General features: G+C 36.1%; 1 protein-coding gene across 1 annotated transcript; it reads right to left on the reverse strand.

The window, feature by feature from the left end:
• Nucleotides 1-921: 921 nt before the first annotated feature.
• Nucleotides 922-8,295, reverse strand: LOC136250600 (immunoglobulin superfamily member 10-like). The gene is made up of 9 exons (XM_066042828.1): nucleotides 8,232-8,295; nucleotides 7,995-8,186; nucleotides 6,996-7,124; nucleotides 4,930-5,184; nucleotides 3,160-3,465; nucleotides 2,834-3,094; nucleotides 2,362-2,685; nucleotides 1,267-1,398; nucleotides 922-1,199 (listed from the first exon to the last, which is right to left on the reverse strand). Exons 1-9 carry the CDS (start codon nucleotides 8,266-8,268, stop codon nucleotides 1,063-1,065), a joined length of 1,773 nt encoding a protein of 590 aa, XP_065898900.1. The 5' UTR covers nucleotides 8,269-8,295; the 3' UTR covers nucleotides 922-1,062.
• Between the last annotated feature and the right edge of the window lie 7,208 nt (nucleotides 8,296-15,503).

Raw genomic sequence — 15,503 nt, forward strand, 5'->3', positions numbered from 1 at the left:
CAGCTTTGCTGATGCTGCCTCCCTATTAAAATAACTATTGAAAAAAATGCAGCCATCCCCAGACTGACCAGACTGGCCCCAGACCACTTGTACGGATCACCACTGTATTTAAGAAAGCAGCCAGCAAAAGCAGACCACTTAAGTCTAGCTAATTTTGATTATAGATTATATACATACATGTAGCTTTGTGTTCTTTGTGAAAAATCAAATGTTATCGGTCTTTCCAGACCCAGTCACATATGTACGTAGCTACATGAAATGGGAAGATTTTATTAAAACAGAATATGAGTTAGACATTTCTGAATGTGGACAATGCAACTGCATGTATATGCATAAGTGCAAGAGGCCATATATATACCCCTTACTCTAAAACCTGTAATTTTATAATATATACTAATTCTTTTGTATCATCCATATAATCAAAGAAAATGAATCTACTAAATTCATGTAATTATTAATAACTAAAATTTCATTATTAAGTTTAGTGAGCCGTCAAAGTTGCAACACACTGTCCATTAGCTAATTGGCTAGTCTCAAGCAACGATCGATGTTTCAAACACTGTTACAAGCAACAAAGAAGTACTTTCCAATAAAGTAGCACTTTTTAAAGAGGAGTTTGAATCAGTACAATGTCTCTCAGTAATAACTGCTGCAGTAGAATAACTGAGTATTATATTAGAGTGGCTGATTGCTCTATTAGAGTACCTTAATTTTTTTCACAGTAATAAGTTATTTAAATACAATAGGGCAAAGTAGTATATGTGGGTGAGTGACAGGAAACAAGAAATTAATGAAGTGTTGGCCTTAATGAAATAGAAAAAAGATTAAAATTCTGCACACTTGCATTACTATTTTGAGTAGTTATTGAGGAGATGCGAAACTATAATTAAGTTCATGTGGCCTAAATAAAACTGTAGCTATATAACTTCCAATTATGTACATCATAATGTTGCAGTAAATTGATCTACAAAAATTCAAAATTTATGCAGGCCTATATTATTATACAAATGCAAAAAAAGAGCCCTGGCTGTTCATTAATTGTTTCACTGGCAGTTATTGTGGCTAACAGTACAAGCAAGCTTCCTTTATTTTAAACCTGACTTTTCCAGTTTGCCATGAGGACTGACCAACACAAGCAGCTTGTATAGTAACACGATGACTTCTTATGCTCAGGTCATGATAAATCATTGGACTTGTACCTGTACATCACACACATTACACCAGTTAACATGTATTGTTAAGTATTGCATTAAAGCTACTGCTTACAAATTTTGTAATTTCTATTGTTCAGTTTGCAGTGGAAATTTACATCAGGATGAGATGGAATGACTGAAAATGTGATTGTTGCTGTTTTTCCCTTCACTTCAACATCTGTTTTGACTGATTTCACTGAACATGCTAAATATATAATAATCAAGTAAACACTAATTAAAACAGTATGCATTAAAGACAGCAATTATTACATTTGACCTTGTACCTATACCTGAGTTAGTGAATTAAATCTTACAATACAGTGTTTATCTGAACCTCAAACAATTGGTAATCCGAACAGTAGAAATGACTGCTCTATTAGAGTACTTTGTCTAAGGTGTATGTTCTATTAGAGTACTTAAACAGAGCTCTGTATATAAATGAATGGACTTTGATTATCTGAACTTTTTGCTTATCTAAACATGACTTGGTCCCAAGGGGGTCAGATAATCGAAGGAGCACTGTACATGGTTTAATGTCTGAATAACCTGTTCACATTTACAATCTCAAATGGTTAAAGAGGAATTGCACAATGAGAGATGAAGTACATGTACAGTAGAAGACAAAAACTGGCATGCATTCGATCATAGACACAACCTGACACTTGAAGCCTGCTAACTATAAATAATGGTAAGTTGAAATATGACAGTGTATAGGCAACAAGAATAAAATCAATAAACCTTTTAATTCTCATGGAAAAAGTTAGACCAGCTTTAGCAACTGTAACTAGTGTATATAGACTTAACTGTGCCATACTTTATTAGGAACCTTGGCTGGGGATTAAATTGTAACAATATATAGTTACATAGAGTAATTATAATCACACTCAGGCCAATACCTTTCTTATATCATTTTCAATTGCGTGTGTTTGACAACTCATAAAACGTGACTTGGGAAATAAGATACTAGCTTGAAATTTGGTCACCGTATACCATTAGCATACTACTATTGCTTGGTAAAACCTTAAGGTGATACATTAAAACTATGAGGAGTTATGATACATCAAAGTTGAATATTTGGAAAAGTTATACCCTGTATATAAGCCCCCTTTCGCAGATTCAATCACATATAGATACTTGGTTCTAGCATTACATTTAATATGTGTCAGACCTTGATAAAAGGCATTGTGATCCCACACATGAAATACATGCTCAATGGACCCATTCATATTATCTGCTGAGCACATAAATATCAAGTGGTCATTATCTGATACATAGCGATGATGAACTTCAAGGCTTCCATTATTATGTACAATATACTTTCCAGTAGAACTTTCTTCCACACTGTGATGTGTAGTGGATGAGTCCATCATGATGTTCCATTTTACAACAGCAGATGGATAGTAAATACCACAGGTAAGCACCACATTGTTATTATCCTTTTTGCAGTCCTTGATAATTGTGGTGGTGTTTCTAGTTATTGGTGAAGGCTTTGCTGTGTACATATAGAACAGAGTATAGTAATATACATAGTTCAACTGGAGTGTTGCATCATGCACCCTATCAGTTTAATGTGCTACCCTATAACAAGTTATTGTGATATGGTTAGGAAGAGTATATACCGCTATACAATTATTACTTACATATAACTTTAACATCAAAGTTATGGTATACACTCCCATATTTATTTCCAGCTTCACAGACATATTTCCCACTATCAGTAATATCAGCAGTGAAGATCATAACACTATCATTGTTGGTGTGTGGACAGGATGAACAAGTGTCTGGGATGGACCAATTGTACACTGGATCTGGTGAAGATGACACAGTACAATTGAGTACCACTTGTTCACTGACATTCACCAACACTATCTTGTTTTGTGTAAATGGTAATTCTGGAGGCCCTATAAGTATACAGCAGACATAATACCTTGACCTATATTATATTATATTGTCAACAATTACTTACAAACAAGAGTCACACTTATTGTAGCAATTAATGGATCTCCATTGCCAATTAAGCACTTATAAATCCCTTGGTCAGCTTCAGTAAAATTATAAATCATCAGTCCCGAAGTATTGTGACTGTATTTAGGATGACTAAAAGTATTCAGTAGTCGACCTCTGTAGTCCCAATATATGGAATTGGAAAAATCAACAGTTGGTGTGAATGAACAGTTAATAAAATTATCTTGATAGCACAATGCAGTTTGCTCATCAGAAAAGAATCTGTTGGTGGGATTGCTGCTGTAGATAAAATGTGGGCTGTGTCTGTCTACAAACGAAATTACATAATTGTATTTTTTTAGCAAAATAAAATAAGAACAAAAATTCTTGCAATAAATTTACATGCACAGCACAAATAAGAGCAAAATTTAATACCGTTAATGCATAAGCAGTGGATGTAGAGGAGGGAAAGGTTGCTAGAGGACCTCTCAGGCCAAAATTGTCCTTCTTAGAGTAGATCTGAAAACTCATGAAAGACACTCAAATACCCTAGTGATAGATCTATAGAGTAGTCAAAATTCATTTTTCTACAATGGGAATCGAACCACTGACCCAGTGGCAGATACAGGCAGGTTGCAATAGTTTCGAATGAAGTACCTCTGAAAAATGTGTGTCCGAAATCAATTTACAAATGGGTGCAAGTCTGTGCTGGGGTGGCTGCTGCAGCTGCAAGTGGCCAAGGATGAGAAACATTTGGCAGCTGTGGCTGATTTCATTTCTTTAGTGGTGGAATGTTTTGGAGTCTGGACCTCTTTTGCTTTAAAAGACTTTACACACAATTGCCAACTGTACCACTCCCCATAGCAGTGTTCCTCCTAAACCTACAAGGAAGAACCTGCTCCAGCAACTTTCTGTTACATTATGGATGAACGATGCCAGAATGATCCCGATGTATTGGACACTTAAGGGTACTAATAGTGATGCTAGATAGCTATTAACTACTGCTATACTACCTATCATTATTATGGGAAGGGCGGATTACCATAAAGTCAAGTGTGAGTGGTCATATGGGGAATCCTGAGCCCCCAATCAGTGCCTTGACTGGTAGAACCAACCGGGATGGTCATTGAAGCTGCATCTGTTGCAGGCATGAAGGAAATGACAGTGGGTTCAGGTTCGGGTGAAAGTGTTGAAGTCATTACTGGTAGCAAAGGATGGATATCCAGTTGCATGAACAGGGGGAAGAGGTTAAGGGTAGTTGTGAGAGCTGATGTTGATCGTGCACCCAAGGTATTCAATAACAGTTGTACCAAGGAGGATAATTGAGTAGTTATAGTCAGGTGGCAGTTCTGGTTGAAGGCAGGGTTTGTTTAATTGTCAGAGCAGATGATGATATGATTGGAGAGTTTGTAGTAACGGTTTGTGCATATATGTAGGGTTCAAAGTGAAAAAGGAAAAACACTGGTCCAGTCCAGTCCAGTGATTGCATACAACCATGTCTACTCTACTTTGTAACAACATAACATTCAAAGTTTGAGAACAAAGTGGATGCACTACAGATTCATTTTTAGTTTCACGTTTTACAATGAACTTGGTACATGGAATTATTCAATGCCATTTTAAGAGTCTTCAGTCTGTTATAAAACATCTGTAAAACAGGTATCCTGCAACAAGTTTCCAAAATTCTTTTACAATATTATATGCGCTATACATGTATGCATTATGCGAGTATAAATAATACACAAATTATAAGCACATCTGTTTACAGTCGTACACATTATTATCATCATACCTTCTGTAATCACTTTAATCATTGCATATCCAATAGCATCTTCCTCAGAATAACAAGTGTAATCTCCCTTTTGTTTTGTGGTTATATTGTGAATGACCATACCTGACATATTTTGACTATATGACAGTTCAGTGGTGAAATTAATGTGATTAGTACGGTTAATAGCCCACGAGATAGTGCTATTGTGATTTGGACAGTCCAAATATACATTAGACCCTAGTCCTGCAGCTATTGTCTGTTTAGTTTCCATTTCACCTGTGTATACCAAATGTCAAGTGTGAGTAAATGTAAGAGTACGTACTTCAATATTGTTTATTTTCAATACCACTGTAGAATATCATTATGTGCAGTTTAACACTGAAAAAAAAACTACTATTGTATTTGAACTTATTATAGCTATACTCATAAGTTAATAGTGTATATTCCAAGTAAACATGAAAAGTAGCATAGGACAGCACATTACACAAACATGGTGTATGTGTACATGTATGTGTGTTTGTATGTGTGTATGTGTGTGTGTGTGTGTGTGTGTGTGTGTGTGTGTGTGTGTGTGTGTGTGTGTGTGTGTGTGTGTGTGTGTGTGTGTGTGTGTGTGTGTGTGTGTGTGTGTGTGTGTGTGTGTGTGTGTGTGTGTGTGTGTGTGTGTGTGTGTGTGTGCAGGGGTGGATCCAGGAACTGGCAAGGGGAGGGGCACAAACAGGATAAGTTGTGGAGACTGCATTTTTGAAGCAGCAAATAATCACCTCTTAGTAGTGTCTCACTGTTGATTTTAGCCATTTTAGCCTTTCAGATGGTTGTGAAGCCTTAAAAGCTGTTTAAAAGGTTCTAAATGTCTTAAACAGCAACACGATAATTATTTTTAGAGGCATTTAGTATGCACGAAGGTGCTGGATGGGTGTTTTACAGCTAGTTTGACTTTGGTTCGCTTTGGTTTCAAGTGAATTTGTAATAAATGTTAGTAAAATGTGCATATTTTCATGAGTTGATAAATTGATCTTGGCCTGACAAAGTTTAGTAGCTATTTTAATCAGAAGCATGGCTGGCTCCTCCACAAGGTGGAAGGGGGGGACATTTGCCCCAAATACCCCATCCTGGATCCGCCATTGGTGTGTGTGTGTGTGTGTGTGTGTGTGTGTGTGTGTGTGTGTGTGTGTGTGTGTGTGTGTGTGTGTGTGTGTGTGTGTGTGTGTGTGTGTGTGTGTGTGTGTGTGTGTGTGTGTGTGTGTGTGTGTGTACAAGCACATGCATGTCAGCATGCATGTATAGGTGTGTGATCCAAAAGAGAGCATGCATAAAGCAATTTCCAAATACTTATTCTACTCTACGCTACTAGCGCTACTCTTAGTCAACATGTAGCATGAGAACTTTACTGCATAAGTGATAAGTTGATTATTGCTAGTAGCTTGTAGTGTACTTGCTGTAAGGTTTAGTAATGCTGTGCTAAATAAGGTCATCACATATGGTCTTACAGTATGGACACATTCCTGGCAGTGGGAAACACGAACATTTGTTTAAAAATACAAACCTGCCTGTACACAAGATCAGTGTCAATATTCAGAACTGTGTTAGTATTTTATTTGATTACATTTCACTATAATCTATGGCTATACAGCTGGTCCAAGAAAATAGGATGCTTTCTCAATAGTTACAATATACAATTCTTATCAGAGCTCTAGTATACCTATATCATCAAATAAGAAGTTTTTGGAAATTTTTGTGTTATTGATGCTAAAATTATTACAGTGAACTATTAGCTGTTCAAACTCCTGGAAACTATGTGGTGACCAGATAACTGAAGTTATTTTGTGTGAGATTAACACAGAAAAGTAAACACAATGTTAGGGTTAAAAATTGGTATAGTTTTGCTAAAATTGCCAATTATGCAATTATTAGATGTACTGTTCACCCCTTGTAAAAATGATCTCATGAGTTATTGCAATGGTTATTTATGTACATAATATTATATGTAGCCAAATGTTTGGGATGAAATCAATTTGCCAGTGAAAATGAAAGACAAACTTTGTAACAAATTAAACTGCGTTGCTGTGTTGCAATTAATTACATACTTTCAATCACCAACTTTACTTCAACCTTATCATTGCTGTTAACTTTCCTACACCAGTAGCTCCCAGCAACAGATATTGATGGTGGTCGAAATTGCAAGCTGCTTTTGCAGGTAGGATGTCTTGATGATGCTGAACAATAAACACAAAACAGTATGTACAACATAGTGAATATATGATATGGTGTGCTAAAAATTGTACAATGAGGAATTTTGCAGTCCTTTAAAATTGAACAAATTTCATGTGCTCATGCAACAACTATTACACATGTAATGATATGCAGTAAGAGAACAGCTAAGGAGACCAGTAGATTTAAAAGAGACTACAATGATTGCGGTTTACCTTAAATACCTTGATAAATTCCTTAATAGTCGTTGCTATGATCTATTTTGATTTTTGTCAATGTTTTAATTCACTAAAATCTATGAAGTTATAGCTATAGCAATTGCTATCTAAGGCTTAAACTCATTTTGAAATATGAAATATAATTCAACAGTGCAATAATACTGAAGGGTGATTATTTGGTACTATAACTAGGTAGCTAGACTGTAGCTATAATTATCAGGTTTTGTAGAGTCTGTATCCATGACTGAACTACTATATTGTAGTGAATTATATATAAGTGTGGAAATTTCTGGGGTTTGCAAAGATTTTATAAATGACTGTTCTATTAGAAATCAGTATAGCAGTCTGCATTTCTACTTTTCAAACATCATAGACAATTTCTTGCATAATTTTCCAGTACATATAGCCATTCTTGGCAGATCGATATACAGTCATTGTGTAACCTTCCTAACTCGGACACCACTAAGTTAAGCATGCATAAAATTATGTTTATTACAATACATTACTGTCATGTTATGTGCTGGCTCCCCTTGGTTGTATATGACACACTACCATGTCTCTTGATTATCATGGGTTATGTCAATGTTAAAAGTACATAAAGGTAGGTCTTACTGTTCAAATTGTGTGTATTTACTGTATTTACTGTTTACACTGTACTTCTTATCCTTATCTTGTCAGTGGTAGTCAACACATCCAAGTTTGAATTAAGCCATTCCACTGGTTCATTACTTCCACTATCTGAAGTTGAACGACAACAAAACTTTGCATAATCCGTTGTTGGAATTATGAGGGTACGTGAGACTGATATTAAAGCATGACTCCTGATAACCATCACAACAACAATGTACACTACATGTAGAAAAATTGCAACATGCAGGTACAAAATATACTGACCTGCTATACAAAGTAAGTTTCTTCTTTCTTGTGACATCCTCACAGTTGCAATGGTGATATAAACTAGGCCACGCTGCTTAATAAAAGGTTTAGAAAAACTTCTCATTTTATCATTGTAACTTGAAAATGTTGTAGTAATATACTACAAACAATACAATACTGTGGAATAATTCATGTGAAATAACATATGTAAAATCTTTTGCATTGTATAAGTCCACCAACAATGTACTTGTGTTATATTGTATGTAAATAATCTCATTCATTAATAAGTTTCACTACCAATATATTTCAACGTAAAACTATACACAAAAACAGCTACACAATATATGTGCAGCTGTTATGCTGAAATACTTGTGACTGCACTAAACGTACCTGGCCCCAGGGGTATTATGGAGAATCCAAAGAGGACATACATTCCTCTATTTCCGTCCTCAACAACAACATGGAGTGTAATAGCTTATCACACCTGATATGTGCTCAGATAGATCAAGAAGTTACAGATAACTATTACTTGTGTACAGTGTACATGAGTCTAGCAAATCATGATTATATGACTGCTTCTTTATTCTTATCTTCTTTTAAGCATAAAATCTAATGCTATAGACACTGCTTATTATCATTTATTTATCTGCCATTACTGTACAACTTCAAAAAGAAGAGATGAAACACAAAAGTAAAATGACAATACATTGAATTAACTATTACAAAACACATTACAGTATACTAAAATAACTAAGTTAAATGAGTCCAAGGAGGCTGAATCTTATTACTGCAGGGAGTTTATTCCAGAGTTGTACTGTAGCAGGGAAAAAGGATTGTTGATATGGGAATTTTTTACACTGTAAAGGGACTAATTATATATAAGTTACTTACGTATATGAAAATTTCTTGTCCTTGAAAATATAGCATGTTGTGTGAATGAATTTCTACCTCTCTATGTATAACATTGTCAATCTTGATTTGTTGTGTCTACTTTCTAAGATATCCCAGTCAGCTGGTAGAGGAGATCTGTGATGGTAGCTATTGGGTCAGTGACATTAGCTATGAAGCAAGCTGCACGACGTTGGACTCTTTCCAAACTTTGCTTTAAGGTGGACTGCCAGGGAGCCCAAACAGTTGCAGCATACTCTAATTGTGGTCTTACTAGCATTTTATAAGCACGTTTAATTTCTTAGTTATAAAAGAGGTGGGTTTAATATTTCTTAACAACAAACCAAGACTTTTGTTTGCTTTGGATACAATTACAGTTAATATGTTATAGTTGAGGCTATAAACTTACCAACAATTGTAGAAAGATTCCTCACCCTTGAGAACACCAAGTAGTTAACTAAGTGACAGCAAGTTATTGTCATTTTAAAAGAAACAGCTTTAGTGGGGCTAGAAGTAGCTATACGTACCGGGAAGTGCAGTGAGTTGGGATGGCAGGGTGTCTGAGTAAACTGTATAAGGCCAACATGCCAAGTCATACAATACCACGAGTTACAACAGCTAAAATGTGAGAATTCCACATTGAAAATTATTGCTGCCCCTCACTGTGAGACCCCTCACTGTAAGAATCCTGTATGCCCAATTTGTTTAAAAACGTGTAAAATATGTACGATATAGGGATGACTGTTACTTTAAGAGACCACAATAGTTGCAGTTTTTCATTTAAAGAAAATCCAACTAGATACTTACTCCAAGTAACTGATGATCTATGATTACAACAAATGTATTAACCACTACAGTATCAGTACTGTGACTTCAGTACAGATGTGAGGCTTGTGGTTTTGTGCTTTGGCCACTTATAAAATGTTCTAGTGCCAGTAGTGGTATATATTGTAATTAATTTTATCCACAATTGATATTTGGTTTCTATCATATACAGTATGGTGCATAAGGGATCATGGAGCTTTGGGTTTTTCTAGCAAAACTATCACTCAAAAAAACCAGCTTTACAATACTGCTGTAGCTTAGGTATAACCAAGTTCAAAAGTGCCTTCAGTAGGACCCTAAAGCTAATAACCTCTAATTTAAATTATACCTTATAAATAAATCTTAAAATTGTAGCCAATGAAAGGCTTAGAAAGTTTTAGTTGAAAGGTGAGTATTGTATTAGTGCGCAAAATTTAGAATGCCAATCATTGACTTGTTTTGGTGCTGCTATTCAAAATGCTAACATAGCTCTGGATATTGATACTAATCTTGTGTACAGGCAAGTTGTATGTAATTTTGATAAGTTTTCTTGTTTCGAAGGCCAAATATACATCAGACCCTAGTGGTGTAGATATTGTTTGATATGTTGCCATTTTATCTGTGTATATGCATATACCAAATTTCAAGTATGAGTAAATGTAACAATACTTCAATATTGTTTATTTTCAGTACTACTGTAGTGTATATGTACAGTTTAACACTGAAAAAAAAACTGCTATTGTATTTGAACTTAATCACAAGTTTAAAGAGTGAGTAAACATGAGAAGTAGCATAGGATAACACATCACACAAACATGGTGTGTGTGTGCATGTGTGCGTGTGTGCGTGTGTACATGTATGCACGTGTATGTCAGCATGTATGTGTGTGATTGTTAGTTTCGAAGAGAGAGCATGCATTAAGTAATGTCCAAATACTTTCGTATAATTAGCACCGTAGTCAACATGTTTCATGAGAACTTCAATGATTGACACTGCATAAGTGATAAGTTGTAGTGTTCTGCTTTAGTAATGCTGTGTCCAATGTACCATTCATCCCATATGTTCTTACAATACAACTGTCCAAATCATGATAGCACTTATGGGCTACTAATCACATTAATTTCACCACTGTCTGTCATATAGTCAAAATATGTCAGGTATGGTCATTCACAATGTAACCACAAAACAAAAAAGATGTTACACTTGTTATTCTGAGGAAGATGCTATTGGATATGCAATGATTAAAGTAATTACAGAGAGTATGATAATAGTAATATATACACCTGTAAACAGATATACTTTTTAACTTAATGCAGGGCCTCCACAAAATTAGACAATGTTAGCAAATTTTAGTGATCAAGCGTTACTGAATTGTACTGTGTGTCATCTTCACCAGATCCAGTGTACAACTGGTATATCCCAGACAAGAGTGTCAGAGTAGGTACAACCAGTGAGGCCAGAGCCTCACCACTTCTTGGCTGAAAGCCAAAACTAAAAAGTAGTGAATATGCAACACTTACAGCATTTATACATTATTGCATATTATAATGGCAACAATTGACAGTTATCTAACTTGTCTTTCATCCTGAACAGCCTCATGTCCACTTCCTTTGTAAGCAATTCCAAAATAATTACCATTATTTATATTTGTGATTTGGTTTTGTAACTACTTTCAGTACTTTGGGAACATTCCTTACAGTTTATCTCTTACTCAAATGGCAAGATTAAAGAGTTATAATGGTGGGTTTTGGTCAGTGTCAAACTTTTCCCTAGGCTGTTGATATTTAACAGGCCAATACAAAAATACTTTGAAAAAATTGCAACACAAAAAGATATAAGAAACAAAGAAAAAAATGATGCAACTGGGGGTTTGAACTCAGACATCAAGGTTTGCAATACCTATGCCCACCCAATGTACCACTGTTGTTTGCTGGATGCTCCTATTGTTTTTGTACTATTTAAAAGTTACAAATATAAAAATAAATACTTTATAGTCTAACCCATACCCTAACCCCAACCTAACACTATAAACCATGCCCAGTTGCATACCTTCCTAATCCTAAGAGCACTGTTCCTAATCCTAGAAGCACTGTTCCTAATCTAGGAGCACTTTTCCTAATCCTAGGAGCGCTGTTCTTAATCCTAAGGGTGCTGTTCCTAATCCTAGGGGCACTGTACCTAATCCTAGGGATGCTGTTCCTAATCCTACGACCATGTTTCTTAACGATAGAGTTGAATTCCTAATGCTTGCACAACAAATGACCTGCTAAATAAATATTTGCTAGTGACCGACTAAATATCCACTTCATTATCTCTACTGAACATTAAACACTTGTCAGGCAGCTAGCTAAGTAGCACTTTGCATACAGTAGCTATTACAGCCCAAACATACCTCCAAATAGCATCTCATAAATTAATGTGAAATTTTCAAAATTTTCTTGGGGACAGACCCCCTTGACTAAGCTGCCTTTGGCAGCATTAGGACTGAGCCATACCACTTTCACTTTTACTCTGACATCCCTGATCACAGACACATGTTCATATTGTCCACATATTAACCATGATAGCGTTATGATCTTCATGCACTGCAGATACGTATCACTGATAGAGGGAAATACGTATGTCTGTGAAGCTAAGAATAAATATGAAAGAGTCTTGGTGACCTTTACACTCATGATAGTGTTACAGGTAAACAAAACTTGCATATAGTGAAACAAGATCAAAATAGGCCTGCTGTGCATATAACTATGAATATGTGCAATACAGTATGTAGATATATAAACAGACAAGAAGATTTTACAGTAATTTGAGCATTATACTGGCACAATGCATACATGTATAGCACATATGTGACCCAGTCTGAGAAAACCGGCCGGTCTTATCGCCCATGTCAGCAGATTCGATTTTTCACCCAGGACACACAGCTACATGAATAAACTATCTAATTCCACATTTAAAATCAGCTAGACTTGAGTGGTCTGGTTTTGCTGACTGCTTTTCCCAAGCCCAGTGGCGATCCGTACGTGTGGTGTGGGGCCCTAATGGAGCTCTGGTCAGCGTGGGAATGACTGTGTGTGGCTGTACAGCTCTGTGGTGTTGAATAAATACCTCTGATGTGAGTTTCCTTTCATTTTAGCCAGTTTTGAGACCTCATTGGCTCAAAACTTGGCCTAATTCATCCCTTGGCCTAATTCATCCCTTGGCCTAATTCATCCCTTGGCCTTCCTATTCAATGCCCCGCCTCCCACCCAATTTGCAGCTCGCCTGATACAGTCAGCCTCGGTTTAAAAACTATCTAAAATGGTGGGAAACTTAGTTGCTGGCTACTTGCACAGTGGATGCTCTGGAAGGTAAGGAATTGGTGTAAAACGTGTGAAAATTTGGTACACATAGCTTCAACCATTGGCGAGCTACAACACACTAAATACTTAAAACCGGCAATTCTCAATACTTTTAAATAGGCGATAAGCCTGGTTTTGTCAGACTGGGTCACATATAAGAATTCTGGAAACTTATTATGAATAGAGTTTTATAACAGACTGTAGACTCTTAATGTGCTTAGAAGATAATAATTATGAATGGGCCCATTAAGCATGTATTTCATGTGTGGGATCACAATGCCTTTTATCAAGGTCTGCTTCATCCACACATAATGTTAGCTAGATTGGTAGTGTGTAGTATTGTATTTGTACTACAAGTAATAATTATAGTTATACCACAGCTGTGAGGGAATTTGGTGATATATACACCCAAACCACAGCCCAAGGGGGGTAAGGGTGTATATATCAGCAAAGTCCTGATGCAGTCATGATATATATCACTCAGGGCACACTCACCTGATAGAGTGAAAGAATCACAGAGCGCTCATCCCATTTGTTTTATGCACTAGCATCTGATGATGGATTGTGGTTTCAATAGCTATGAGAATCCGTTGTCATGACACTCTTTAACATCATTTATAATGCCCTTTCTCTTAAGGAACAGAGGGCTTCATAATGATGATAGCCTGTGGCCAGGTGATTTTTTCATCCTGACTTTCAACATTGTTGTTCTGCTTACTTTGATGTCTCCATACGCAGCACTATTCAGCCTGCTTTTATTTCCTCCTCTGCATCATGTGCTGGGGTAGCAGCTGCAGCTGGAGCGGTGGCCAAAGATAAGAAACATTTGGTAGCTGTGGAAAAGGTTGCATGGATCTGATTTTGTTCCCTTAGTAGTGGAGTACTTTGGTGTGTGAACTCCTTTTGCCTTGAAAATATTTAAAGTCATTGTTGACCACACCACCCCTAGAAGTGGTGTTACTCCCAAGCTGGCAAGGAAGAACTTACTCCAGCAACTTTCTGTTGCACTGTGGCAAAGTAATGCTAGAATGATCTTAGGGTATTGGTCTCTTCTGTTGCACTGTGGCAAAGTAATGCTTTAGGGTACAGTGATGATGATAACAATCCCCTCTACCCTTAATTATGAGTATATATTCCCTTTTATGCAGGGCCGGAGCCCAGAGATTTTGAGTGGTCAGGCCATTCATGGACTGCAATGGAGGTCATAGTCATGCACACTACTTTTTTTTATTGATTTGAAATTTAAATCAGATAATCTACTTTCATTTTTTTGCATGTGCTAGTTATAGCATGCATTAGCATGCTAAGTCTGGAGCATGCTCCCTGGGAAAACTTTTGAAAATACATGTTCTAAAATAGCACCTGGAAGCTATTTTACAAACACAGTCTCTTTCTGATTTTTTAACACCAGGAATATATATCCAGGTAATTTTGTGCTACTGTATACCAATCAATTCAATTTAATATATAGCTAGTAGTTAATTTTACTTTCATGATACAAAGTGAGTTTAGTTCTTTTGAGATACAGAAACAATTTTGATGGTAAAATGCTAATGCATAACATGTAGCTATTATCAATTAGCCTATTATGCAATTCTATGCAGATGGCTCACTGGAAAGTAATTTGAAGACAATTAAAATGGATGTAATGGCTTAGACCAACCAGTGTAATAAGAGCATTGATATTCTATACTGAATGCTCTATTAGAGTATCACGATGACTGTTATATTGGAGTATATTACGATGACTGCTCTATTAGAGTATCTCGATCTTTTTGCAAATTCAAGTGGCTGAAAAGTGGTCCGGCATTGCCCTGCTTTTATGTAAAAGTAGTAGCTAGTTATGTAGTTGTAGCATTAGTCTTTTATAGCTATTTATTATTTTTTGCTTTTTATAGTGTGGGCAAATAACTCTCAGAATATTATTCCTACGTCATCATTTTTAACACACGTCAGAAACTTTCGATTGTGGGATTGGTTTTTGGGGTGTAAAGGATCTGTGGTTTTTTGATGCTACATTAAACCTTTGCTATTGTAAGTTACTACATACATTAACTACTTATGACTATACGCTACTCACCTAGTTGTCATATTGTTCTCAGGGGCGGTTTTAGGGGAGTTTTAGAATCCCTTCTGAAATAGCGCGCGCCTCTACGATTCGTTTGAGTTATAGGTCTACATACTGTATTTTTCTGTTCATAATTTTGCCTTTGAAATCACCTTCGCAGCATTTAAAACCACGTAGTGGCTTTCTTAT

This window comes from Dysidea avara, chromosome 3 (assembly GCF_963678975.1).
Source record: "Dysidea avara chromosome 3, odDysAvar1.4, whole genome shotgun sequence".
In the NCBI taxonomy this organism is placed as follows: Eukaryota; Metazoa; Porifera; class Demospongiae; order Dictyoceratida; family Dysideidae; genus Dysidea; species Dysidea avara.